Source organism: Phalacrocorax carbo, chromosome 23 (genome assembly GCF_963921805.1).
Source record: "Phalacrocorax carbo chromosome 23, bPhaCar2.1, whole genome shotgun sequence".
In the NCBI taxonomy this organism is placed as follows: domain Eukaryota; kingdom Metazoa; phylum Chordata; class Aves; order Suliformes; family Phalacrocoracidae; genus Phalacrocorax; species Phalacrocorax carbo.
The window spans coordinates 7648556-7663013 of NC_087535.1; the positions used below are offsets into that span (position 1 = coordinate 7648556).

The window sequence follows — 14458 nt, forward strand, 5'->3', positions numbered from 1 at the left end:
GTAGAAGAGAAACCAGCTCCAGTGCTGGAAACAGAGCTGGGGCCCGGGCTGTTTCTAACCCACAGGAAAGAGACGCCGGTGCATCCACAGGCTGGGCTGCGCAGAACTTTTCTGTGCCACAGTTTAACATGAAGCTACTGTGTTTTTGTAAAGCCAGGATATTTTAAAACAAGTAATCAGCAATTCCATCTGCATCCCTGCTGTGCTTTACTCTTCACAGTTGGCTCTTAGGTTTATATAATACTTAAAAAAACAGTCTATTAAGGGAAGTGTAATTAAAATTTAAACTCATGGTAAATGCTAGAAGGCATCAGTGTCTGTTCCTTCACAGTAACTTCTGTGCGTGCTAGCTCATTAAAGCAATCTTTGATGGCTTTTTAAATCTTGGGTGGCTGATGATGCTGTGAAAGTGTTTCGGATTTGCTCTCATGGTTTTGAAAAGCCAGCTGATAATCCTGACAGGCACATGATGTTCCCCACCTCTCTGATCCCTCAGAGAAAAGCATCTCTGGGAGAGCAGCCACTGCAGAAAACAGGTATCCATCACACCCACTTCAGGCCTTGGAGGTGCAAACAGGCTTCTACATGAATTACCAGGAAGAGCAGTTACAAAACATGCGGAGGTCAGTCTGGAGAGGTGTTTGGAAATGAGTTACAGAGGAGCAGTACGGTGGGTCCTGCACAGTAAGAGCCCCGATGAGGAATTTGGGAAGGCCAGGAGCCAATTTGCTGTGCTTTCAGGCAGCCAGAGGAATGAAAGGCTGCTTTAGATGCATGGGAAAGCACGCTGACTGATGTGCTTTGATGTAATGCGAATCTGCGCTGTCGGGGCCGCGTCAGCACGCAGGCAGCCTGACGAGCTGCTCTTTTGCCCCAGGTTTTGGAAGGCTCCTCCCGTCACAATGGCATCTTGCTGGCTGCTCAGTGCCGTCTTCGGGTCAGCAAACCATAAACCAGGGTCTCTCCCCGCGCACCAAGCACGCTGCTGGCGGGGGGGGCGCTGGGGCTGTGGCGCGGCTCTCCCACAGGAGAGGGGCCGGAGGAAGCACCCTGCCGGAGTGGAGCATCCCTGCCTCCTTGTGCTTTTTTAGTTCTGCTCCTTCGTGACTCTGCGTTCACTTCTGGGAAAGTAACTGAAAGCAGTCTTTTTTTTCCTTCAACTTGTAAAATTCCTTCTTTTCCCTGTTACATCTTTTCTGTCCCCATTTCTTTGGCCTCTAGAGGAGTCCATCTACAGAGCAGAGTGTCACCATGGGGTGCACTGAGGAAACCAAGCCAGGAGAGCTAGCTGAAATTCTAGCCAATTATTACAGGTGCAAGGTCACCTGCAGGAGAGCTGGAACAGGGAATGGGTGTGAGCAGAGCTGATCTAGCACCTGGCTGTGCTGAGGGTCACTGCGGAGGTGGTCTCTCGGTTACTAAGTTAGTCTCTGGCAGGAGAAGTTTGATTTCCTTTTGAAGTGTATTTAAGGCTCAATTTTTGGTTGCGGGGAGGAAGCGTTAACCAGTGCACCCAGATTTCTAATGACTGTTTTAAACTGGATGCCCGTAACTGTCTCTGAGTCCACACAGCGCTCCAGGGTCTACGCATGAATTGGAAAACAGCGCATCACGAGTGGCAAAACCAACGGCTCCAGGGCACTCCTGGGACACATGGGCTTACTCATCCCTTTGCGGATGCGACCCATTTCCTTCCCATGTTCTCCTTTAGGCACAACCCCTCGTATGGGACTGCCAGGGGTTGGCGGTCCCGTTCACTCCACTGAGTGAAGCGTTCTTCGTTATGTGCGGGCTTTTCGTGTGCTAGCGGTGCCGCCCTTTAGAGGAGGAGCGGCCTCTTGGGATGACAGTTGCAGTTCTGGGTCTGATGCTTATCTGACATTAATATTGTGCTGCTGTACCTGCTCTTGATGTCCTAGTGATTCCTCACAAGATCGGGCGAGTTATAGATGGGAGCCCAGCTGACCAGTGCGGGAAGCTGAAGGTGGGAGACCGCATCTCGGCGGTGAACGGTCAGTCCATCGTTGAGCTCTCGCATGACAGCATCGTGCAGCTGATCAAGGACGCAGGCAACGTGGTGACCCTGACTGTCGTGGCTGAGGAAGGTAAGGAGGGCGCGTGGCCCCCCCGGGTGGGTGGGTCCTACCACAACGCCAAAGTCTAATGTTTCTGACTTCTGAAGTTAATTCACTTGAAGTGGAGTATTTTAAGATGTTTGGAAGTTAAAGGAAAGAGTGAAGAAGCTCATCCATTCACTCTGGAAGAGCTGAAGGCGGGCGGGGCAGAGAGAGACAGCTGCTGAGGTTGTTATATTGAAACATAACACACAAATATTAACAATATGGCACAGGAGAAATTCTCATGGTTTCTCATGCAAGAGAGGGAGACTGCTGCTCCCATGGAAACACGTTCTGTCCAGACCTTGTATTCTTCAAACACAGAGAAATGACCTCTCCTGGGAGAGCTTCAGCAGACTCACGGGACAACAGTCAGAGAGAACATCTCACCCCTGGGCAGTGCCCGTCCCTGCTGCTGCAGTGGCTGCCAGAGCTTTGTTCCAGATGGGGGAGGTGCTCTCGGGATGCTCCGGAGCGGCTCTGCCAGGCAGAGCGAGGATGCTCAAAGGCCACAGGGGCACCTGCTTTCCAGATCCTCTCTGTTTAGCCACTCTAGTTTTTCCTTCCTGCCGTGTTAAACTACACAAATTGCCTAATTCTGGACCCCTGGGATACAACAGAAGCACCTTGTAGTTCTGTCTGCCAAAGCTGCGCTTTCAAAACCGGTCGCGTCCCACCATGAGAACATACTTGGGATTTTCCTGCAGAGCCTCCAGGCTGCTAGCAGATTCTTCGCACGCAACTTACCGTGCCATCTGAGCAGCAAAGTGAGTGTTTGCGACTGCAAAGTCCCATCTTTAGAGAATGTATTTTTAATGAAAGCTCCCATGCAACGCTGCGTTCAGTGTGGCATTGTTCCTGCGCGAACAGTTCACTATAAATATGTAAAACCCAGTCAGCTGAAGAGAAAAGCTGTTTTCCAACCCTGCTTACCACTGCATTTTTCTGGATTGCTGCTAGTGGGTTTAATTAAACTCACTATCGTTATTTTGCCAGAAAGCTGGCTTTCTTCACCTTCTAAATAATAAATACCTAAAGCCAGAATGTGAATAAAGCCAACAAATGATTCTCTAATTTCACATTCACTGCAAATATTTAATGTGTTATCTCAGCCTGTAATACAGAATTTCAAAGACTTAATTTGCCTTTTTGTTAGTGCTTGAAGCAGAGAGACTTCTATAAATTGTTATTTTTCTGTTAAGATTCTCATTTTTATCAAACCTAATTCATTCCAGTTTGAAGGGACACACCTCAGAGCAGTTGCCCAGGGCAATGTTTATAACACAACTGAAGTTTGAGTTGGTTGCATTAGATCTGTTTCTCCAGGACTCTTAATCAGCTTTGGTTTCAAAACAAGCTTTCTGAATATAACATTATTGTCCCTTATTTATCTATGACCTTACCTGGTCTCTGTGTAAGAACTTAGCTTTCCCCCCTCCTCAATTATAGATTTGGAGCCAAAATGTAGAGATAAAACAAGAAGCTGAGGAGAATCAGCAAAGGGGGTGTGGGGGCAAGTCAGTGGGTGATGAAACTCGACTGAAGGGACCAGTCAGAATAATGTGTAGCTTAGAGGAGCGGGAGTTGCAGTGTTTCAGATGCAGAGAATTTGTGACAACGGAAGAGAGAGAAGCAGAACCTGTTCCACGGAGTATTTCACCGCTGTAAATTCTCCTTGAATTAGCTGGAGAAATGCAGTTTAGCTCACAGCATAACCCTCCGTACAGCAGACTCCCGCAGAAAGCCAGAGTGGATGTGGATTAGTCGGGGCTCCAGGCGTTTTCCCCGCCAGGCTGCGGGGAGAGCTGAGCTTCACAGAGATGGTTCGCCAGACAGCGGTTAACGCCGAGGAAGAGGCAGGATGCAGCTCCAAAGAGAAAAATGCCTGTTTTGCCAGAAGCTGTTCAGCATCACAAAGCATAAACCCTAACAGAGCTTGCTGCTCCCCGGTGCATCGTCTTCGGCGCTGTCCTCTGAGACTGACAGGGAAAAGACTTCCCTCTCCCTCCTAGCTTTCACAGATGTGTGATCTTTGCTTTTCATACAAAGAAATGACTTCCACTTCGTGCACCAGAAGACATTCTTTAACATTTTTCATAAAAGCGAGAGCCGTCAGCTTTTGTCATATATTGGCTGGAAACACAAGAGAGCAAGGCTGAAAAGAGGACTGGAGAATTTGTACAAACAGATGGCGTTTTTCTTGCCTGTGCTTCTAAATTAAAACTCTGAGTGTAAACCGGGAGTAAAAGTTGACATTTTGTCTCTAGAGAAAAACCTCTTTAAGGCCTGTCGTAGTAATAGCACCAGGCAGTCCTGTGAAGGACTGGGGAGGCCTTGCATACCTGAGAAATTCACTCTAATAATATCCATTATGTTTTCCTTCCCTTAAGATGCTTGAGCACTGTATATGTTTTACCGGGGTTTGTTTGTTCTTGACTGAGGGATGCAGTAACGTGGTGCACCTAACAGAGGACTGCGATGTCTCTGGTTTGGGTGCTTGGTTCGTTTTCTTTTTAACCCTTATAAGGAAAAGGAATTTATTAGTTTATAATTCAGTACATAAGTTCATCTTGGGCCACAACTTGCCATTTCAGGTTCTAGCTAAGAGGCAGCTTTTTGCAGAGACTGTGGTTCATTGCGCTTAAGTGACAGAGGCATCTTGTATCCTGAGACCTGGTTTTTTTTCATAAATGCACTGGATTTATTGTGAACTGCACAATCATTTTATTTTGTGTGGAGGGGAAATCATCTTAAACTATTTTAAAAGCTTTTTTTTTTTTTAATGTCATTGTACTTTAATTTTTCTGAGCCTTTGGGAGAAGGCAAAACACTTCAAAACTCTTGTTGGTAACCTGTCAGTGAAGGAGTCCCTCCAGTGTGGCTGTGGGACCAGTTCGTAACCTTTCCTGTAGCTGGCCGGTAGCAAGCTCTCCGTTGTGCCTCAGATGAGTTGACAGTTTCCCTCCATGGTTAGTGTCTTCATCCCTGAGTCCTCATTGCCCCTGCAGATCCTTATTCTCTTACTTTTAAAAAGGGATATGTTCTCAAATGGACATTATTCTTCATCCCTTACAAAATTTTATTATATTGATCGTCCAAATCAACCTCCTGGATCTGACCAGCCCTAAGCCCCTCTGGTCTTCATCAACTTGCAGACAGCCAAAACCATCCTGTTCTTGTCTGGTTTGGTCAAAATTGTGGTGTTGTTCTGGGGAAAAGCAGCATAGATAAGAACAATATTCCTAGGAATTTATTCCGTGGAACAAATGAGCTGCACTTGGGTTCCTGGCGTACGGTGTTAGACCTTGGAAAATCCTCTCCACCTTCTGCTGTGGCAGGAGCATCCTTAGGAACAGCAGACACTGTGCTGGTGGTCACTGTGGTCTCGTGGTGAGCCTGGCTAGCTTTATATTCGAGAAGTTCTCTCTGACTGTCGGTTTTGTCTGAATTTATTAGAACACCGTGGCCCTCCGTCAGGAACAAACTCCGCCAGGCAGAGCCCAGCTCCGCAGCACCGACCACTGGCACCGGCACCGATCAGCCCCGCCAGCGCAGACAGGTACAGAGCTTTTGCTGCTGGCAAAAGGAACGGAGAGCGGAGAGAAAGGCCTGACCAGAGGGGTGGTTAATGCAAAGGTAACGTCCACGTCCTTTTGCCTCTCTGCAGGGGAGCTACAGAAGGTGAAGCTGGAAAAGAAGTTTCAAATAGTTACAGGCTTTCCTGGCCTGAGCATAAGCACTTGGCACAATCTGATGCTGGCGTTGCCTCAGCTATTGGAAGCCGTCACTCCCAGGCCCAGGTAACCGTCCGGAGGGCGCGGGGACGTGCGGAATACTCATTTGTCAGGACGCTACGGTGGCGTTGCCCCGGAGTACGCGGAAGCAGAACAATAGAACATTTCCCTGTTACACGCGGGTAGAAAAGTTGCATATAAAAATGCACTAAAGCTTTTCACAGAATGTTTTTGCTGATGTTTTAAATTTTATCATCTCTGTAGTATAGTTTAATGCTCATTGTAATAGAATCAGAAAATCCTTGTAACGGGGCTGCTACAGACCCTTGGCAAGGTTTCTTAAAGAAATTTAATGTATCTAAACTGTAGAAAGAAAACGTTCTGTATGTTTAGACTTAGGATGAAACCGTTGCACCTGGTCATACGTGAGTTGTGAGGAATTCGGTTTAAATCGTGGATTGCACATTTCTCAAAATAAAGACATGCGTGAAGTATTTTTCCAGAAAAACAGAATTTCAAATCTGCCTGCACATCCTCATCTTTTTTCTCTTTGACTTCCCGCCCAGAATCCTGGCTGTTTCCCCGTAGAGTTGGAAAGGGGCCCTCGAGGGTTTGGATTCAGCCTCCGAGGAGGAAAGGAATACAACATGGGCTTATTCATCCTTCGGCTTGCTGAAGACGGGCCGGCAGTCAAAGATGGGAGAGTACATGTGAGTTCGTCTTCTCTAATAATTTTGTTGATCGCCTTGGCCTTTTCACACACTAATTCACCTGCAGCGGCAACAAACTTTATTCTTTCGTGAGTGCAGGGTCGCAGCAGGCGGGACAGCGTCAGGGCGGCCGCCCTCCTTCCCGCTGACACTGCAGCGACAGCAAACGCTGTGGTGGAGGCTTTTAAAGGAGAGATGTATGAACGGCTCTGGCCATCCAAAATGAACTGTCCCTCCATGCCTGAGTTACAATAACGTACGTGCCCCAGGGCGTGAGCAGCAGCTACTCAGGGTACTTTAGGGGCCCGGTCAAGAAGTGGCACAGCGGAGCAGAAGCTGAAAGGAGAATCACTGTCCGAGTCAGTGAATGTTTGCGCGTACGTTGTGCTATTGCTGTTCTGTGCAGTGTTTGAAGATACAAACCTAACTCTTTTCAAAGATTATTACGTTAATTCTTATGTTTGTGTAAGGAATTCACTTTCAAATATTGTGGTAAAAGCCAAACATGCGGGTACCAGAGCAAAGAACAGTGGAACGTGAGGATCTGTGACTGCTGTGCGGAGTTTTGAGAGGCTGGAGCATGAAGCTGGGCCAGGTGCCGTGAGACGCCGTCCCGCGTGCAGTCCTGGTGCTTCGCCGCGCGGCTGGCCGCCGGCACGGGGCTCTGCCTCGTCGGTACTGTGGTTTGTAGAACAGTGCTGACACAGATACTTGCTGGGGCTACTGTGGGGCTTAATTGGATGTGAAATTTTAAGTACTGTTAACTTCTATTATCCTAATTCTTTACAGTAATTAGCTTTTTTCCCTCATGCTTGAGAGACCACATGAGCGTAGTATTTAGTGCTAATATTTCCTCTCGTATTGCTCCTTCCAGTGGTGTTACACTAAGCTCCAGGGCTTTGCTTTCTGGGCAAGAGCAACCGAAAGGTTCCCAGCCGGCCGTGCTGCGCTTTGCTCGGGCGCCCTGTGCGGAGGCACGGCTCGGCAGGGCCGGGACAGCTCCAGCTCCCGCGTGCCACCTTTCGCTCTGGGCTGCGGGTCCTCAGCGTCTTGCGCAGATCCCCGAGCGCGTGGCACCAGCACCTGACGCGGGGACGCGGCGGGGGTGGTGGGGGCGGTGGCGCCCCGCGCGGCCTCCGCGGCTGGCGCCGGTGCCTGGGGCGCGGCAGGGCCGCGAGCGCCGCGCGTGCGGCCGCAGCAGCTCGGAGCGCAGAGGGGCTGCGCTCGCCCGCCGCGGGGCCGTTCGCGATTTTCGCATCTTTCGGTTCCTCCCTCCTCAGCCGGAAAATGGTGTCATTTTCTGGCTGTGCTTAAAAACAGCGAAGGGGAGTTTCTCACCTGGTTAATGGCGTGGCGGGAGGCACGTTGCGCGGTGTGGAGCGTCCCGTCCCATCCCGTCCGATGGGTCACCAGCCAGTGACTTCCTTTGGCAGTTTACATAACAGAGCCCAGGCAGTCTCTTTAAACTGCTAATTCTACGCTCTAGTGACATCCATTGGCTGATCCACGTGTTGTGAAGTGGGTTTCATGACCTTTTTTTTATGGGGGGCTATTCCAGCCCCGTCCCACCAGCCTGCAAAGGTAGCACAAACCGCAATTACCTGCTCGATACCCCTGTAAGTGCTAGTGGTACTTAGTACTGGCAGCCGTGGAGTGGTGATCTTCCCGACCTGGAATAAAAAAACCCCCTTTCCTTACCTGAAGCCTGTTGTGCCGTGACAGCGTTCAGCTCTGCGTTAAGGTGGAGAAGGCGCCGTGTTACTTACCTCGTTCCTGTGACCTCGGACAGGCTCACGGCGCCGGGCTGGACGCGGTTCATCCATAAGCTCCCTCCATACGATGGTCCAGAATGAAAATATGTTCAGGCCCGTGGCTGTATCTGTCGCATCACGTGTGGATAACTGGGAGGTGTGTTTAAGGAACCTGAGATCTTTTACTGAGATGCTGAGCAGAAGACTTGCGTGGAGAGCTCTGAACCACCAGGGCGTCGCGTCGCGTTAATCAGCAGCTGTGGAATGGTGTTGCTGTTGCTGAGTGGATTTCAGCATGAGAGGAAAAATAGAAGCATCTGCCTCTATTTTGTTTCTTTCTAAATTAAAAAATTAGTTCATGGTGTCAGAGATTTGCAAAGACTAACCTGGTTGCTATTTTCTTGTCAGGTTGGTGACCAAATTGTTGAAATTAATGGAGAACCCACCCAAGGAATCACTCACACACGAGCCATTGAGCTGATTCAGGCTGGAGGGAATAAAGTTTTGCTGCTGCTGAGACCAGGGACTGGCCTGATACCAGATCACAGTACGTCATCTCGAGAGCTGTTTCGTTTTGAGGGTCAAGGCGACACAGTGCGGGCTGAGACGGAGACTTCGGTGCTTGTTCACTGAGATAGTTAGCAGTGCCCTTTCTAGCAGCTGTGCAGGTGTTCATATTTGTTTCAAAATATAAGGAATATTTTTGGTAAAATTAACACATGACGAGTACTTAGGAATGTTATGCAGTGTGAAATCACTGCATATTTGTAATTGTAATAAGTTTCTCAGCTCTGTCCAAGCTAATCAAGTTTTCCTATACAAATGTGATAATTAACACTGATTGCCTTTTAATTTAAATTAAAATTCTCTGTGATACAGTGCTCAGTTCAAAATGCCTGTATTGTTAAGAATATTGCTTCTGTACAGATTTACTTCACTGTTTTTAGCCTTCTAAATTATGAAATGCTTTGTTTTTCAAAGCCAAATCTTCAGAAAGCAGGGGGAGAGGCAGCTTTGCTCTCAAAATGGAGCCTGTCTGTTAGAAGTTGTGGTGTCTGCATCTACCACAGGAACGCACAACTTTGTAGGGGGAAAAAATAAAGGAAATGCTGCAAAACTACAAATCAGAAAGGCTTGTGGCTGCGGCAGTATTTTAAAGCAAAGAAAACCTTATCTCCAAGTGCACATTTTAATCTTTTAGCCCTTGATGCTGACACCAAGATTCTGATGGTAAACTTAAATTGTCAGGTCACTTCCTCTGAGGAAGAGCTTGTCAATAACTGACCAACCCTGAGCTTATCCTTGGAAAATTTTAAAACACAGTTTGAACTACCGGGTAGTTTGTTGTGTTCAGTCATTTACGGGCAGCAACTGGCACCCGCTCAAGGGATAAAATCTGCTCAGAGCTTTCTCGGTTTCTTTCCTCCGGAGAGCAGGGAGATGGCTCGGAACATCTTTCTGTTCCAGGCTGCACAGCGCCGCAAAGTCAGTGAATTAGCGCATGGCACGGAAACAGCCCACCTGTGAAGCGCGAGGTCTGTTCGGTGCCATCTTGCTGCATTCCTGGCTGGCTGGGTTTGCCTCACACTGAATTACCGTCTCGTAAGGGCAAAAGTTAAATATAGTCCTCCATGTGTTCCGACAAGCTCCTCTCGAGGTCCTCTTTAAAGCTGGCATTTACCGGCTAGACGAGGGGGGTCGGTGGGAGCGCGCCGCCCGCTGCCTCCTGGCTGGCAGCTGTCTGAGCTCGGTACGGTGTCAGCAGCCGGGAGCGCTGCTTGTCCCGCACCACGAGGGCAGCGCAATAGTTACCCGGAATCACCCCCGGCCCCTTCTTCACGGAAACCTCCCGAGGCTGAGGTAGAAACACAGAATCAGAAACGTGAGAAGGACCCCCGGAGACCACCGGGTCCAGCCCTCTGTCAAGAGCGAGGCCTGAGCCTGGGTTAAGCAACTTCGGTTAGATGAGCAGCAGTGGAGAAGGGAAGGGTTTTGTTGCCTCTTGTCTTGCTGTTAATCATACATTTCTGATTGAAATCTTGCTTGCTGTACTCTGTGATTTTGGTATGTAGTTCTGGGCTTTTTCTCTTCCTCCTTCAGGTTTGGCTCCTTCCAGTCTGTGTCCCTACGTGAAACCTGAGCAACATTAAGGGCTTTCAGTGCTTTTCTTGGTTTTTCCTTAAAGACTTGGTAAATCTGCATGTCTTCTGTTTCATCTCTTCCTATTATTAAAGTGCAAAGCTATGAATAACCTCAACTTTTCACTGTTTTCAGTTTTCTTTTAGCATAACAGTTTCAGTTCATTTGGTTTTCTTATATTAAACAACGTAGGTCAGGGAGCTTTTAATTTGCGATTTTGCTGTGTAGGCCCTAAAGTTGTGCTGATACAAGACCGTGTCAGTCCCGCAGAGATCGTGCCAGCATTCTGGGCAGAAGTTTTCTTCCCAAATCACATCCTTACAGCTGTAGGCTGTAGAACCATGCAATATAGAAAACTGACAAAATAAGACTTTGAGAGTATGCCACCGCATAATCTTTTTTCAAATGAAGATGTCATAGAACATCCTGGAACCTGAGTAGCATGCATGTCCATAAAATATTTAGTGATTTTTTAATAATAATAATTATTATTATTTCAGTCATTTAGTCAAATCTCTCACTGTTCACTTCCAGGTGATTGGGATAGTTATAATCCATCTTCGTCAAATGTAATATATGAAGAACAGTCACCATTACCTTCATCTTCACATTCTGCTTCCCCATCTGAAGTGTGTTATTTACCAGTACCAGGAGAAGCTTTAACAAGAGTTCAGCTGTCTGAGAAACTGGAACAAGCAAACACTGTGCCTGAAAAGATAAGCACTTTAACTGAAAACCAGTCTGAGATGAAGCCTCTGTCTTCTCCCCGGAGAACAAAGAACAGACGGGAATGTCCCTCCAGCCCTGGGTTTGAAATGACAAAAGGTAGTTTGGAAGTAGGGACCAGAAGGGACAGATCTGTCAGTCCACAAAAGTTAGGGGCTGCTGAGGGACACCCTCACACAGGATTCCACAGCCCCAGAAAAGGATGTCCTGAAAACACCTACAGCAATCTCTCGTGTAAATCTGACGGTGCCAGAAAGCGTGAGAGTCAGCCCACAGAAACAGGGATGAATAACAGTAACAAAAGGGACTATTCCAGTGGGAATCAAGGAAGGGCTGCCAGTCCCCAAAAGCATCTCGGTAAGCAAGGAAACGTAGAAACAGTAGGCAGGTTACAAGAACATCAGGACAGAACAACCGGTGGTGATAAGACGACTGCTGAGCAACTGAAAGGTGGAAGTGGTAGAACAGGAGTCACCAGGAAAGAGGCGAAGCAGAAAACTTCTGGAAGGACAGAAGGGCGGTCTCCAGAGCGACAACCTGCAGCATCTGATAACAACCTTCCATTCAGTGACTCCAGGAGAAACACGTCTGAAGACAGAAAAACAAAGAAGCCAAACTCCGGAGAGCAAAGTTCCAGCAGAGTCAAAGCTTCCAGTCTTTCCAATATTCCACTGCTTTCCATGGAGAAGCAGAGATGGCTGGAAACACAGGAGACTCTTGCGCTGAACAGACACCACAGGGAGAGACACGCGGAGCTGCCCGCTGAAACCAAAGATGATGGAATTTCCAAATCTGAGAACAGTTCTCCAGTCAAGAAAACACCGATAACTCCTGGACCTTGGAGGGTACCAAGCGCATGTAAAGTCACCCAAACAGCAGGTGTGGCTGAAAAGCGGGTTTGACTGACACCTTTTTTTAGAACATGTTTTAATCGAGTTTCTAATAATGGTCATTTAAAAGCATTGTTTCTTTTCACAAAGTCGTCGTTTTTTTCAGAAACTGGTTAGAGGGTGGAAAGTATTTGATATGTTCTTAAATTATGTGAGCTGCATGAAGGACCTTTCGGATTGCTTATGAAACTTCCACAAGCTGCTGTCCCCTTGTCCTTTTGAAGGCGGTGTTCTGCTGCTCTCAACGTTGCACTGCTACGGCTTTCTCAGATAGTGTTGTGAGTTTCTGAACAAAATTATTTAATGCCTATATTGCCAATGTGATCACGACTCACTTCTCGTTCTTGTGCCAAGTTATCTACTGTACCCGGTCAATCTAACCCTTCTCGTGTGTGTTCCAGTCGCAGGAAAGGCAAGGTTTTGTCTGAAATGGGTGTTTTCTCAAGAGCATGTTGCATGTTTACATAAGGAAATACACGCGTTCTTACTGGCTCAGTAAGAAGATGGGCAAGTCGGTTCTGTCAATTCCAGGGCAGCAAATGAGCCACTGATGCTGTTCAATTGATGTTTTTTCTTAAATTTTTATACCCAATACAAAATCGTGTAGATAAAAATTATATTTGACATAATCAATGTTTTGTAATTTTGCTTTTTATGAATAGAGCAAAATTGCTTTATTTTCTTGATTCATGAGGATGATTGTAACACCTGTTTGCAAACATCTGGCTGAAAATTCTGGGTTCTGTTAAATAACATCATTCCTTTGGTTTCACTTGTGGCGCTGTGTCACCCGTAGCATTCCTGGTAAACATGAGCAACGCATGCACATTTCTTTTCAGCCTCCTCGTGGTGCTGTGGACTGAACTCCTGTCGTTAGTTAATGCTAGTTAGGAAGCGGATTTTCTCCCTCTGTAGCGGAAACAGCCGACCCTTCGGACCGAGCCAACTGCCAGAGCAGCTTCTTGCCTGTGTGTATTAGAAATCTCCCATCTCCCACGGTGTGTGGTCTGTTCTGAGCGCGCTGAACAGGATGAGGTACGGGGTACGTGGGACTTAGCGGCGGTTTGGGCTTTAATACATGTTTTGGAAAGAGGACTGTTACCACCAGAATCCACTGCCACACCAGTCCGACGGCTGTAAGAGCAGCAGACTGCATAAACTGAAGGGTTTTATTTTCCTCATAGCTTTAGCAGCGATTTCCCAACAGGTTAGGTTTTTAATGACTGCAGAAAAGTGATAAAGGAGCCCACTGGTCCCGTTTGCAGGAGGACGAAGTGTGAAAGGTCAAGCTGTACTTCTACTCGCGTTAAAATTCGAACTAACACAGTTTGCTATTTGAGAGTGAACGAGTGAGTATCTCGTTCTGGCTCTGAAACATTTAATGTTTTTAAAGCTTAATGAAGCACAGTGAATCAGTCTCAGTTCTTTAGAAGTACAGATGACCACTCAAACAGCTTTTTAAACAAAGACTTTGAAAACGAACCAGGCTTTAAAGCAGATCTGAACTGCGCTCTGCTGCTTGCCGTTGGGTGATCCATTGAGGTTTGCTGTGTAGCATAACACGTACAAATACTCCTTGCCGTGGAGTATGACTGTGAAGATATTTAATACTTTGAAGTAGCCTATGTAGATATTAACCACGTATTCTTAACCAGAGAGTCCGTTTTACGTTGAGTTGTACGCACCTGCCCCAGCCACCGCGTCCAGTAACAAAGTCAGGCGTTTAATACAACGATGAATTAGCACCACCGGAATTATTTCCCTGTCATCAACCACCCCTGTATTTTTTCTATATGTTAATGTGACCTGATTTAGTGTCTTACCTGTGTGTGATTTCTCCTTCCATAGAACTTGTATCTGTACTTACTGTACCGGATGACTTAGCAATGTGGCCTTGGAATGCTAAGCAATGTATGGATGTACTGGGTGTAAATGTTTATATATTGTACAGCACCTTTATACATACTTCTGAGGTTCTGACTAGAGAGAGACCTGTAAATCGCTCATTATTTTTTATATAGATATTAAAAAGAAACTCCAGTTCACGGCTTGTTGGGTCTGCGCTGCATAAAATAAGGTTCTTTGTTGACTTTCAGCGGTGAGATGCTTTGAACAGCTCCATCGATGACCCAGGTTTTGCCCACAAACATAAAATACTCTTCTGGAAAACAAATGCAATTTATTATTGGAAGTTTCACCGACTCCCTGTTCAAATAACAACTGCTCCACAACGGTATTACAAAAGTGATCAAGTCATGTAGAAACAGTTGTTACTGATGAAATACTTGTACTGCAGGTTTATTTGGACGTTTTGATACATAAAACTGGCATCTCCTTTTACATCTTACAACCTTTCCTTGTACAGAAAATAGCTGTAAACAATTTACTGCC

General features: G+C 47.0%; 2 protein-coding genes across 3 annotated transcripts in view; one reads left to right on the plus strand and one right to left on the minus strand.

The window, feature by feature from the left end:
• Nucleotides 1-14112, plus strand: part of MAGI3 (membrane associated guanylate kinase, WW and PDZ domain containing 3) — a 74751-nt gene extending 60639 nt beyond the window's left edge. The window contains exons 16-22 of one of the 2 annotated variants that reach the window (XM_064472052.1): nucleotides 1920-2105; nucleotides 5574-5676; nucleotides 5785-5917; nucleotides 6418-6561; nucleotides 8721-8859; nucleotides 10413-10502; nucleotides 10986-11117. In XM_064472052.1, coding sequence (XP_064328122.1) covers nucleotides 1920-2105; nucleotides 5574-5676; nucleotides 5785-5917; nucleotides 6418-6561; nucleotides 8721-8859; nucleotides 10413-10462 — 755 coding nt within the window. In that variant the 3' untranslated portion in view covers nucleotides 10463-10502; nucleotides 10986-11117. Of the gene's footprint in view, nucleotides 1-1919; nucleotides 2106-5573; nucleotides 5677-5784; nucleotides 5918-6417; nucleotides 6562-8720; nucleotides 8860-10412; nucleotides 10503-10985 lie in introns of both variants that reach the window. The other variant, XM_064472051.1, reaches the window with a different exon arrangement.
• A 27-nt stretch (nucleotides 14113-14139) lies between these two features.
• LOC104049174 (protein PHTF1) overlaps nucleotides 14140-14458 on the minus strand; it is a 32076-nt gene continuing 31757 nt past the window's right edge. The window contains exon 24 of the transcript XR_010376098.1: nucleotides 14140-14228. The gene's annotated coding sequence lies outside the window, so the exon portion shown is untranslated. The remainder of the gene's footprint in view (nucleotides 14229-14458) is intronic.